We start from the raw sequence: 14,243 nt of genomic DNA, 5'->3' as shown, positions 1-14,243 counted from the left end.
ACATGGGATGACTGGACTCCGAATCCTGAGATGATCTGCCATGTTTCTCTCCAGCATGTCCATAGTTTCCCCTATAGATATAAGTTGATTAAACTCCAATTTAGAGTAAAGGGTGGGGTCACTGGGCAAGGACGTGCATGTATTAGGGTTTTGAAGTTGGGGCAAAGCCTCTGCCTTATATCTTCCACACCAAAAACAAAAATAGCCCCACCCTTGTCAGCTTTCTATATTACTTAGTGTTGAGCCGAAATTTTGCGTTACTATAATTACGCATGCGAAATTTGCTATTACGATGTGAAATTATGGTAGCGTAATTGCCATTAAAATCGTAATTGAAAATACCGTAAGCGTAATTTTCAACGCGTAATTTCGCATTTCGTTCATAACGTAATTTTGCGTTAAACCATAACGTAATTTCGCGTTAAACCATAACGTAATTTCGCATTTCTTCGTAATTTCGCGAATTTCGTAATTACTTGTTAGCAGGGTTGCTCGCAAATTTTCCCCAAAGGCATTTTCGTCTGTATGGCGAATTTTTATGCGAAATATCACTACATGGCGAATTTTATATGCGAAATAGCATTCCGTAACGCGAAAACGACGTGAAAATTAACGCTTACAGTAATATGAACTATCGCGAAATTACGTTATGTAACTACGCTTACAAACGGTTGCATGCAAGGCAAACATAATTTCGCGATACCCAATGTAATGCACAAATTACGCAAAAATTACGCTTACGCGGAATTTCGCGAAATCCTTCTTCATTACGATTATGTACTTACGGCCATAATCGTAATTACACTAATTACGCGAAATTTCACGAAATCGTAATTAAGTCATTACGCTCATCTCTAACTATATCTAATCTGGATTTTAAAGTGTTTATTGCCTGGAACTCAGAAAGGGTAAGGTTGGAACTTTGCCTACTCTGTTCAGCAAGGAGCAAGGAGCCCCCCCCTCAACTTCATCTTAAAAGATCTCAACAGGAGTGTATCTACAGTAAACTGGATAGTATTCCCGATTAAGGAGAATGGGGGGGGGGGGGTCTGACCTCTTCTAGACTCACTTGTCCCACACCTTCCGATGTCAATTGTTGTGCAGTGATTAGAACTATAGCTGTCTAGACCAACAACAGAAAGATAAACCACAAAAGACAACATACTAGGAATAATCTTGATTGTATATTTGCAAAGCACCACAGACCATGCACTTGCCCACAATGGCATGTCCAGAATTCATTATGTGATTTATAGCCATTGCAGTGCTCAGCAGTGTCGCTAGGGCCTTTGATCCGGGGCACCGGCCTGGAACCTGTTGCCATGGTGCCCCGGATCGATTGGCAGGAGGGGGCACTGGGCGGAGAGGCGGGGGGAGCGGGCAGTTAAAAACTCACCTTCCGTTCGGATTGATGCAGGCACAGCTTCCATGTGCTTCCGGGTTCCGACTTCCTCCCCCCGGGGGCATCGCCTTCGTTACAGCGCCTCCTGTGATGACATCACAGGGGCACTGTTACCAATGCGAGGGATGCCGAAGGAGGAAGTCGGAAGCACATGGAAGCTGTGCTTGCGTCGATCTGAAGGAAGGTGAGTTTTTATCTGTCCGCTGGTCCCGCCACTCCGCCCAGTGCCCCCTCCTACACTAGGGGGAAGCTACCTATCCAACCTACGCTGGGGCAAGCTGCCTATCTAATCTATACTGGGGACAGCTGCCTATCTAATCTATACTGGGGAAGCTGCCTATCTAACCTATAGTGGGGAAAGCAGCCTATCTAACATATACTGGAGGAAGCTACCTATCTAACCTATACTGGGGGAACATACCTATCTAACCTATACTGGAGGCACCTACCTATCTACAGCCAAGTAAAGCCCCAGGGCCCCAGCCCAGCCAAGCAGAGCCCTCAGCAAAGCAAACCCCCCAGCCTAGCAAAGCCTCCTGGTCCCAGCCCAGCAAAGCATACAGCCAAGCAAACCCTAGTAAAGCCCCCAGCCCAGCAAAGCCCCCAGCACATTGCCCAGCCCAGCAAATCCCCAGCAAGTCACCTAGCAAAGCCAGGCCGGCTCAACTTCACCACCTGCCAAGCTGGCACAGCATCACCACCAGCCAGGCCAGCACAGCTCAGCCGCCAGCCGAGTACAGCGCACAGGCCAGCCAGATGAAGGCAAGACAGAAGCCAGGTGAGGGGCTTACAAATATGAAATACTGCCTATTGAATATATTTAAGTTACGCCGCTGCTATGTTCATGTACATTTGGCCCCAACTATGACCATGCCCACTTTACATGGCATGGCCACGCCCATTTTTCACCACGGCACGCACACTCATTCCCTCTTGGTGCCCAGGGGTGCCCCGGATCTCCCAGGAACATAGAAATGCCCCTGCCAGTGCTCCTGGTAATGGCTTCCTGTGGTCAGGTAACAGGTCACTAATTAATAGTTACCTAATAGTGCTGCTTGTTCTACATATTGAAAGATACAGGAATGTTTATGAACATTCAACATACTGATGATTCTCACGGTCGGTCTTTATAACTACCGTATTTTTCGGACTATAAGACGCTCCGGACCATAAGACGCACCTAGATTTAGAGGCCCAAAGTCAGGGAAAAAAATCATACTAAACCAGGTGCATCCATGGTGCAGGGGCGTCTTGTGGATCTTCTCCCCCAAGCTCCTGATTGCAGTGGCCTGAGGCAGGGATTAGATTGTAAGCTCCTTGGGGTAGTGATTAAGCAGGGAGATAACGCAATATCCCTAGCACCCATGTTTGAGTAGAAGAAGGCATACTTGGCTTCATGGCAGCTGTGAAGCTTGATTATGCTGAACCTGACTGAATATCCACGGCTTCATTCAGAGTCAATTGAGGGAGTACACCAGCACAAAGGCCAAACAAATCTAACAGCTTTAATAAACCATCCAAGAAGATAAATACAAGAATAAGCAAGAAAGTTGATGAAAAATCTTTAACTTTTAACAATTTATTTCAAAGGAAAATATTTTTTAACCAAATAAAATGTGCGAGAAAAGGAAATCTCTAGTTCTCTGAATCTTCACCTCAAGATATTTTTTGCCAATGCTGTTATTTTTGGCAAGAGGGCACTACAAGGACAGCATAGCCTATGAAGTTCACAGCTCGGCTCTCCTCCTTCTCTCTTTCTATAGAATGCATGGTGCAACAGAGACGATTAGCACTACTCACCCTCCTGCACTACTCACCCTTAGCGTCACCCTGCAGTCTGTCCCAGCAGAAGTCTGGTAGCTTGATGACCTCATCAAGCTACCATACGGAAAGAGTGCCGCGTGTGTATAAAGATCAAAGCCACCGCTCCCGGTCATCAAGCTACACAGTACAGAAGAACACCCGCGCTGTTTATAGAGCCGCTGCATCCAGGACAGACTGCAGAGTGATGCTGATCTTCTGCAGGGACAGACTGCGAGATGACGATGATCTTCTGCGGGGACAGACTGCGAGGCAATGCTTATCTTCTGCGGGGACAGACCGTGGGGTGACGCTAATCTGTGGGGGCTGCAGCATAACTCTGCCGATCATAAGGACTCTGCCAATGTATTTAGAGCAACATAGCCGCTCCGGAATTGTGAGTAGCGCTAATCATCTGCAGGCTGCACCATGTTGTTAAGAGGTGGGGGAGTGCCAAACTTAGCCAGGGGACATTGTGGCCAGTAGTAAGGATCGGGGGCATAATTATTCAAGGCAGGAGGGAAGGAAGGAGCCCCGGGACAACTAGACTGCCGGGGATTTAGGAGAGTCATTGGCTACATTCGGACTATAAGACGCACCAACATTTTCCCCCTCTATTTTTTATGAAAAAAGTGCGTCTTATAGTCCGAAAAATACGGTATTTTGTTCAATAGGCTGTCTGACACCTTGGACTATCCAAAGTGTATACAGCTGCCACAGTAGAACACTATTGCGGTAACTGTATCCAGGGGGTGATAGCAAGTTTTCACACTAAGCTGTAAAAAGTTTAATTTCTTTAGCTATTTTAAAAAGTCTATTACATACATATTACATTTGATCAGTGGTAAGCTTTCCCTACCTGTGCATTCCATACCGCTATACCAGAAAGCATAGGAGCTATTTGTGCTACATTTTTGTAATGTAAAATAATGGGGTATCCAGCAACCTCTTAAAAAGGGCCGCTGCAGTTGTGTATTGACAGAAATTAAAGTGTTGGTTTGTCATCACTATAATTACAGTTGTAACCTTCAGGAGGTGTTTTTACGCATACATGCCAAAAAGGGCACCAGTGTAAGTTTGGCCACCGGAAATAGCTGGAAGTAGAATACTGGAACATTACCGATATTCTTCTATTTTGCAGTGCTAATACAGGTAGTAAAATATTGGTAAATGTTACAGATTTTTAACTATAGCTAAACCTAACCCTATTCTCATACAGAGCCCTCTCTCTACTTATACCTTACTATAACCAACCTCCTACTAATGCCTAACCCTAACAGTCCCCCTTGCCGATGCATAACTATACCCACACCCCCCAGTGTTGCCAACCGCCCGTAAATTAAAGGGCATACCATAAATGTCAATATAAATTCAGCTGCCTGTGAATTCAGATGCCCGATCGGCCACCCTGTGAGCAGGAGGGGAGCAGTGCAGAGAAGAAGGAGCGATCATGGGCACAGCGGTGCGGAAGGGGGGACGTCTCCCCCCCCCCTTCCCTCACTTTAGGGCTCCCACTCCCTCGCTCCCCCCTCCAAAACTAAGTCTTGTAGGGACTTAACTCTGCCTCGTTCCAAGCGCCGGAAGTTCTGGTGCCGCTGCTCTGGTCTACACCAGACCAGACTAGCAGCAATGCAGAGCCAGAGACCATCCCGCGCCTGCAACAAGACGGAGGTAAGTCTGGCTCGCTGCCAGCCACTGCACAAGACTTAGTTTTGGAGGGGGGAGCGAGGGAGGGGGAGCCCTAAGGTGAGGGAACTTCCCACCTTCCACACCGCTGTGCCCATCACTCCCTCTTCTCTGCGGTGCCTCCCTCCTGCTGGGGGGACACCTGGCTACCTGTTCTAGGGACTACTATACCCCTGGCTACCTATACTGGGGACATCTATACCCCTGGCTAACTGTTCTGAGGACATATATACCCCTGGCTACCTGTTCTGGGGACATCTATACTCCTGGCTACCTGTTCTGGGGACATCTATACTCCTGGCTACCTGTTCTGGGGACATCTATACCCCTGGCTACCTGTTCTGGGGACATCTAGACCCCTGGCTATCTGTTCTGTGGACATCTATACACCTGGCTACCTATTCACCTGGCTATCTGTTCTGGGGACACCTATAGACCTGGCTACCTATTCTGGGGACATCTATACACATGGCTACTTATACTGGGGACACCTATAGACCTGGCTATCTAAACTGGGGAAACCTATAGACCTGGCTACTTATACTGGAGATAACTATAGACCTGGCTACCTATACTGGGGGCACATTTTTTGGGAGAACTGCTGCCAGATTATCTGTATTTTTGGGGAACTGCTGTTGTAAGATTAAGTATTTTGGGGAACTGCTGCCAGATTATGTGTATGTTGGGGGAATCGCTGCTGCCAGATTACATCTATTTTTAGGGAACCACTGGCATATTATCTGTATTTTGGAAGAACCTCTGCCGGATCATGTGTATTTTTGGGGAAATTCTGTAAGATTACATGTATTTTTTTGTGTGTGTGTGGGGGGGGGGGGGGGGAACACTATGGCAGAGCTCAAACTTCCCCGGCAGACCTTTTACAGCACTACTAAAGTCATGTATATTTGGCCCCACCCATGACCACGCCCACATTCTGGTGCATGACCACGCCCATTTGTCGGCGCGCTGCGCAGGGGATTTTGTCGGTAAAACGGTAAAAAAATCCTTTGTCTGTAAATTTTTAGGTCTTTGTCAGTAAAAAATAACGTGAAAGGTTGGCAACACTGACACCCCCTCTGATGCCTAACTTCCAGCTGGGATGCCTAAGTTTAACCACTTGAGAACGATAGGCTTACACCCCCTAGTGACCAGGCTATGTTTTACTATTTAGGCCACTGCAGCTTTAAGGGCTCGCTGCAGGGCCGTACAACTCAGCACTCAAGTGATCCCCCCCTTTTCTGCCCACCAACAGAGCTTTCTGTTGGTGCGTTCTGATCACACCTGGAATGTTTATTTATTTTATTATAAATATTTATTTATTTTTAAATACATTTTGCTATTTTTTTTATTATTTTTTAACGACCCTCCCTCCCACAGTCAGCCAACGACAGCGATCGGCTGTCATAGGCTTGAACATATGAGCTATGACAGCGGATTGCTTCTCTGCCTCCCAGGTGGACAGCTGTGTCACACGGCTGTCCCCAGTACAGTGCTGCCATAGATCGCACTCGCAGCACTGTACAGTGTAAATAGATGGCGGTTGCACCATCTAACAGTCTCCTAGTGGCAATCGCCGCTGGGAGACTGATTACGGAGCTGAGCTGAGCATCGTCACACACGATCTACTGCAAAGCACGCCCTGGGACTAAGCCAAACGGTTAGGCGGTCCTGGGGGAGCCACTGCGTTCACGCCAATTGGCATGACGTGGTCGTTTAGAGGTTAAAAGACCCCCCCGCCAATGCCAAACAATAACCACCCTCCTTCTCCTGCCACAAACCTGGCGTATTACGCACCACATTTCCCAAGCAAAAAAAGCAAAAAATAATGAGTGCCTCACAGTTTGGGTACCACCATAGGTAGCCATACAAATTACAGCCATAGGCCAGAGGTACCCAATAAAATAGCACCTGCTTTTTGTAGATACGGTTTGCCTATCAACAATTCGCAGCCAATTTTCTGCAGTTCCTCCAGTGGCCCAAATGTCTTGCTTCCCTTTTTTCCCTGTATATTTAATATTTGTTAACAATTGCAAATGGTCACCACTGTAAAGTATTTAAAGCTCTTTATTTCATGAATAAAAACAGGCAGCTGTACAAATATTAAATACTGAATAACTAGTGACCTGACTATTTCAGCCATTTGCAATTGTTGGACTGGAGTGCCCCTTGAGACACTGGCGTAGTGTCTCTCTTCACTCTCAGGCTCTCTTCACTATAGCCTCCTGTGTGTGCTCCTTCCAGTGCAACTATTTAATATTTGTTAATACTGTATTTATTGCTTTCAGGTCTTAATGTAAAAGATTTATTGAAAAAGATTGATGAAAGCTCAAGCCAGAAGAATTGTAATGTAACAGAGAACAGCAGAATAAATCATTTGACATATGAACTGTGCATTGATTTTCCTAACAACAATTCACATATAACAAATTCTAAAGAAAAAGGTAAGGGACAGCTGCACAATGATGTATCTAGTATACCAGTGAACAGTCTTATTTTCTCAGTATATGTTCAAGTAAAATGCAGTTTTGCATTCAAAGTAAAATCCCATTTATAGTGAGAAAAACAATCATATCTAGGTCAGCTATATGGGTTGCAAAGATTCTAGTAAACCTATTTCAGTCTGACACTTTGTTCTTGTTCTCTGTTCTCTGGTTGAGTACTTTGTTATCTGGTTGAACTCGATGGACGTATGTCTTTTTTCAACCAAAATGACTATGTAACTTTCATCCCCTACAGCAGCACGGAGCACAGTGTAATATCAAAATTACCAAGAGGGCTGAGCTACAATGCGGGAGCTGGTGTTGCCCCTTCCTACTAACACCAGGTCACCTCCTCACTCTAGAGCGAGGAGATATGCAGCCTCTAGACCACCACCGCCAGTCCTTTTCACCAATTACCCATGTCCCCTACAGCACATCAGAAAAAAGTGCTGAGGGCTGTGAGTGATTGGGAAAAAGGAATGGAAAGAGTTCAGTAAGAAATAAACTTAGTGCTTTTGGTATCTATCAGGGTTGCACATAACAACCTCGTGATCACGGCATAGCTGTGATTCACAAGCATTTTTTCACTATCCGACATCATGATCCGAATTCATGATTTCCTCTCGATCACGAATGCAGTTCCGAATGCACTTGTGATCGTGGTCAGAATCTGGGTTGTGATCACGGACAGGGCCAGCCTTAGGTTTCACAGCGCCCTGAGCGTAACCAGATTTTGGTGCCCCCCCATTCATACTCTGTGCGTGCGCGCGCGCACACACACATACCAGGCCCATATGCAATTCACCTTTTCTCCTGAATTATCTCCTAGGAGATTATTTTCATCTTTGATTTAAAATAACTTTTTAGGCATTTTACAATTGAAAAATAACCCAAAAGTTGGTGAAAAGTGCTATCAAAATTGGGCAGGGGGGCAGAGGTAAACAGAGGGGGAGGGAGAGAGTGTGGGTAGAGAGGGAGGGAGAGAGTGTGGGTAGAGAGGGAGGTGGAGAGTGTGGGCAGAGGTAAATGGAGAGGGAGGGAGAGAGTGTGGGTAGAGAGGGAGGGGGAGAGTGTGGGTAGAGAGGTGGGCAGAGGTAAACTGAGAGGGAGGGAGAGAGTGTGGGTAGAGAGGGAGGGAGAGAGTGTGGGTAGAGAGGGAGGGGGAGAGTGTGGGTAGAGAGGTGGGCAGAGGTAAACGGAGAGGGAGGGAAGGAGAGAGTGTGGGTAGAGAGGGAGGGGGAGAGTGTGGGTAGAGAGGTGGGCAGAGGTAAACAGAGAGGGAGGGAGAAAGTGTGGGTAGAGAGGGAGGAGGAGAGTGTGGGTAGAGCGGTAGGCAGAGGTAAATAGAGAGGGAGGGGGAGAGTGTGGGTAGAGAGGTGGGCAGAGGTAAACAGAGAGGGAGGGAGAGAGTGTGGGTAGAGAGGGAGGGGGTGAGTGGACAGAGATAGACAATGGATGGGCAGAGAAAGAGATAATTACTGCCATTCATCATATTCTGCACACTGAAATTAAACTACCAGCCTCACAAGCTGACAAACTGCTAAAAACAGGCAGAACCCTCGCTGTACACACTATTCACTAGGAATGTCCTGTCAGAAAGCCTCAGTTACTGTGTGCAGTCTGCACACAGCAGGGTGATGGAAAGAATCCCTTTAGCGCAGTGTTTCTCAACGTTTTATTGGTATGTACCCCTTTTAACCACTTTACCCCCAGCGGTACGAATTTCTCCGCCCCTTTTTTCCCTCCTAAAAAACCAGGGATGGAGAAATCCGTACCTTCCGCGCTACCGCCGCTGTCCGCGCTCCCGCCGCTCGTGCGCGCGCACCCACCGCTCGTGCACGCCGCCGCCCGCTCGCCCGGAGATCAATGAACGGGAAAATCCATTCCCGTTCGTTGATCTAGCCCCCGCAATGATCTGCTGCTTCTTTCAGAAACAGCGAGATCATTGTGCGTCTCCCAGCCTCCTACTGCTTCCTGTAAGCGTCCTTCCGGACGCTTACAGGTCGCATGTAAACAAACACTCTGTGGCCATCTTGTGGCCAAATAGTAAACTACACCCTAAAAGCATTTTACATATACAAACATTACATTTACACAATAAATTAACTCATTACCTCCCACACTCCCCAATTTTTATTTTTTTTTGTAATTATAAAAAAAAAAAAATACAATAAAAAAAAAACCATAAATAGTTACCTTAGGGACTGAACTTTTTAAATATTTATATCAGGAGGGTACAACACTGTTACTTTATAAACTATGGGCTTGTAATTAGGGATGGATGCAAAACTGAAAAAAATGCACCTTTATTTCCAAATAAAATATTGTCGCCAAACATTGTGATAGGGACATAATTTAAATGGTTTTATAACCGGGACAAATGGGTTAATACATTTCATGGGTTTTAATTACAGTAGCATGCTTTATTTAAAAACTATAATGGCCGAAAACTGAAAAATAATAATTTTTTCCCACATTTTTTCCTATTTCCCCATTAAAACACATTTAGAATAAAATAATTCTTGACATAATGTCCCACCTAAAGAAAGCCTAATTGGTGGCGAAAAAAACAAGATATAGTTCATTTCATTGGGATAAGTAATAATAAAGTTATAGACGAATGAATGGAAGGAGCGCTGAAAGGTGAAAATTGCTCTGGTGGTCAGGGGGTAAAACCCCTCAGTGGTGAAGTGGTTAAAACCCTGTACTCACCAAGTACCCCCTATCATAGTAAACATTATCACAAGTACCCCTTGACAAATATATATTTAATCTTACTACATGATAATTGGTACTAAACAATTTCCAAGCATTTACTATTGTTTTTAATTAGCTAAAATACTAATTTGATGGTGTTTAAAAAAGATTTATCATTTTCTAAAACTCTAAATTTGTTATTCTTGGTTAAGAATATCAAGCCCAAGTACCCCCTGGAACCATCAGAAGTACCCCCTGGGGTACGCGTACCACACGTTGAGAACCTAGGCTTTAGCGGACTGCTTATCAGTAAGTTCAGTGAGATGTCCGACATTCCAGCCAACTAGCATACACATTTTTAACACATTTGTATACAGAAGAGTCAGCGACCCTGACTCTTCTGTATACAACCACTGAGTGAGATAAGAAGAATGAACACAATCCGCTGCCCAAACCACATGGAAGCTGAACAAACTGCACATTCCTCCAGCCTTCTAGCCTGCTGTTCCCGCTGTGCATTTCAAATACAGCTGCACAGCACTACTCATTATCCCTTTGCCATTACAGGGATCCTATTGGTGAAGAGGGCTGAAGCAGGTTGTGCTGCCTATGTGTGGCTGCACTGATCAGCCTGCAAGTAGTTTGCTCATCCCTGAGCTAGCTGGATGGTGGACCAGGAAGGAATAAGCTGGGCATAGAATATCATCCCCCAGCTGCTGCTTACCCCTGCTGCAGTGTCCCCCAGAGTCCGTGGGACTGCTGCTGCACGACCTTCCGATGTCTCCTTGCTGTCACTAGAGGGCGTATGCACGCACAGTGAGGATGACAGCATGAGAGACAGCAAGTTGCTGAAGTCTTCGCCCCCATCAACCCCAGCGGCACCAGGGTGCGGAGCTACCACGCAAGACGGACTGGCCAGAGCCTGCAGGCTGCAGCTAGGTAGATATGCAGCCAGGGTGGCAGGAGCGCCCCCCTGGAAGCCGGCACCCTGAGCGACCGCTCCGGTCGCTCAGGTCAAAGGTCGGCCATGATCACGGATTAATCAGGAGGATCCCCATTGGTCTGTTAAGGAACCAATGGGGAGCCTTGGAGGGAAATTTAAAGATGCTTTGCTCTCAGCTATACTAAGTATAGCTGAGAGCTCATCCTCTGCAGATGCTTTGCCGCCAGCTCCCGCTGTCCTCCCCAGCTGCCCACGCCTATCACCCTCACCCATGCTGGCACCCAGTGCACTGGGTGCCAGAATGGGTGTGAGAGGCAGGGAGGACATCGGGAGCTGGCGGTATAGCATCCACATAGGCAGACGCGCTCTCAGCTATACTTAGCATAGCTGAAAGCTGCGGCGATGAGCGGCGTGTGTGGCAGCGGCCGGCGGAGATCTTCAATCAATGTAAGAAGATCGCAAGATTAGAGAATATAGGTGTGGGACCTTTTTTCGAGGATATTGGCGTGGGATCTCTCCCAGATGCCACCATGAACCCCCCCCCCCCCCCCCCATGGAGTTGTCGCCCTACCTCCTCCTGGGGCACCGGAGGTGGGGAAGAGCCCCTTGTCCATGGATTGGACAAGGGCTCTGGGAAGAGGGGAAGGTTTGGCCGCCCCTCTTCCCTGGAGCCCCCCCCCCATACCATGGACCATGCGGGCTGGTATAGCTCAGGGTGCGAAGCCCCAGTTGGCCGGGGCTCTGCATTCTGGCTATCCCAGCCTGCATGGGGGACAAAGGGTTAAAGAAGCTCGGAAGGGGGGACCCCACATCATTTTCTTTTTAAATATCCCACACTCTGAACATATAAAAAAAGAAATTTAAACAAATAGGAAAATAATATTTTTTCTCACAATTTTTTTAACATATCGTGCAAATTTGGTGTTTCTACCATGTAAGGGGGCTTTGCTATTAACTGCTAAAGTCGGCGAGTTTTGCTTCATCAACGAACTGTCATTTACCGCATTTAAAAGTATACTTTTTCCTTTGAAATTTTAAAATCGATTTTCTCAAAAAGTATAAGTTCTTTGTGAAACATTATTTCCCCTTGCTCCCACTTTTCTTCTTAACATAACCTGCAAAGTTGGTGTTTCTGGCATGTAAGGGGCCTTTGCTATTAACCAATAACCATTAAAGTCGGCGGGTTTTTAATCACGAATCACGACACGTGATTCGTGATTACATGTAGTTGTTCGACTCAAAACCGCACTTGAGTCAGATATCTGTTTCTATTCGTGATCATGAGTACAAAAGTGAGCGGGGTCTAATTCGTGATCACTCGAATCATGATTGGGGTATCAGAGCACCCCTGATATCTATGTACTTATGCAGCAAGATGGGGAATTTGCAGATGTGACACTAGTGGACTGTTGCTGTGGTTGCAGATTGTGAAATGCCTAGCAATCTTCAAATTGACGCGAGTGATTCTTCGCATTCCCAGACACATTAGCACCCTTTATGCTGCTATATGGTATATAATATATGCGATAGCAGCATAGATGGTGCTATTGTGGCCAGGAACGCGAAGAATCACTCGCATCCCCAGCCTGTCAGCTCCTGTCACCGAAACAGGAAGTGGCTGCCGGCGGGGCCAGGAGGATCAGAGGGAGACGGCGAGGGCACCGGACAGCTGCAGGGGGCTATTGGAAGCCCCAGGTGAGTAAAACTCATTTTTTTTGTTTGACTTAAGTGTCCCTTTAATCCCTGACCTGTCTTATGTGTTCTTTGGACTTCACGGTGTTGTTGCTCCCAATATTCTCTTAGACAACCTCTGAGGCCCTCACAGAGCAGCTGTATTTGTACTGACATTAGACTTCACACAGGTGCACTCTATTTAGTCATTAGCACTCATCAGGCAATGTCTATAGGCAACTGCCTGCACTCAGATCAAAGGGGGCCGAATAATTATGCACACACCACTTTGCAGTTATTTATTTGTAAAAAATGTTTGGAATCATGTATGATTTTCGTTCCACTTCTCATGTGTACACCATTTTGTATTGGTCTTTCATGTGGAATTCCAATAAAAATTGATTCATGTTTGTGGCAGTAATATGGTATGGAAAACTTCAAGGGGGCCGAATACTTTTGCAAGCCACTGTATATATATATATATATATATATATATATATATATATATATATATATATATATATATATATATATATATATATTCTGTATCTTAGAGTAGGTACTTCAATTTTAGTTTCGGAAGAAGAGATTGGAAAGGCTTCCTCACAGAGGCAAAACATAAACGCACTCTTTAAATGGTATAGATTGTACCCAGGGTACTTTCTAGTAGGGATGGGACGAATCCACAATTTCTTCGAATCCGAATCCGGATCCGAATCTAAAAAGGTTCTCGAATATCTCGAACCTTTCGAATCCCGAATCTAACGAATCCTGCACATACGAATTGTGCGATCCGTAGTATAGTTGCCCGCAGTATAGGTAGCGAGGTAAAGGTGCCTTCAGTATAGCTAGCTAGGTATGGGTGCCTTCAATATTGGTAGCTTTCAGTATAGGTAGCAAGGTATAGGGGCCTGCAGTATAGGTAGAAAGGTATATGGGCCTTCAGTATAGGTAGCAGGGTATATGGGCCTTCAGTATAGGTAACAGGGTATATAGAGGCCTTAAGTATAGGTAGGTATGTAGGTAGGTATAGGGGCCTTTAGGTAGGTAAAGGGACCTTCAGTATAGGTAGCAGGGTATAGGGCCTTAAGTATAGGTAGGTATGTAGGTAGGTATAGGGGCCTTTAGGTAGGTAGGTAGGTACGTATAGGGGGCCTTTAGGTAGGTATAGTGGCCTGTAGGTAGGTAGGTAGGTATAGTGGCCGGTAGGTAGGTAGGTATAGTGTCCTGTAGGTAGGTAGGTAGTTAAAGGGACCTTCAGTATATGTAGCAGGGTATAGGGCCTTAAAGAGACTCCGTAACAAAAATTGCATCCTGTTTTTTATCATCCTACAAGTTCCAAAAGCTATTCTAATGTGTTCTGGCTTACTGCAGCACGTTCTACTATCACCATCTCTGTAATAAATCAACTTATCTCTCTCTTGTCAGACTTGTCGGCCTGTGTCTGGAAGGCTGCCAAGTTCTTCAGTGTTGTGGTTCTGTGATGCATCTCCCCCCTCCAGGCCCCTCTCTGCACACTGCCTGTGTATTATTTAGATTAGGGCAGCTTCTCTCTTCTCTCTTA

General features: G+C 46.0%; 1 protein-coding gene across 1 annotated transcript in view; it reads left to right on the top strand.

The window, feature by feature from the left end:
• Window positions 1-14,243, top strand: part of LOC137536715 (CD209 antigen-like protein E) — an 86,865-nt gene that overhangs the window by 53,370 nt on the left and 19,252 nt on the right. Inside the window, exon 4 of the mRNA XM_068258940.1 lies at window positions 7,174-7,329. Coding sequence (XP_068115041.1) covers window positions 7,174-7,329 — 156 coding nt within the window. The remainder of the gene's footprint in view (window positions 1-7,173; window positions 7,330-14,243) is intronic.

The sequence above is a fragment of the Hyperolius riggenbachi genome, chromosome 10 (assembly GCF_040937935.1).
Source record: "Hyperolius riggenbachi isolate aHypRig1 chromosome 10, aHypRig1.pri, whole genome shotgun sequence".
Lineage (NCBI taxonomy): Eukaryota > Metazoa > Chordata > Amphibia > Anura > Hyperoliidae > Hyperolius > Hyperolius riggenbachi.
Note: the sequence above shows the minus strand (reverse complement) of the source record. Positions and strands in the feature narration are given on the sequence as shown.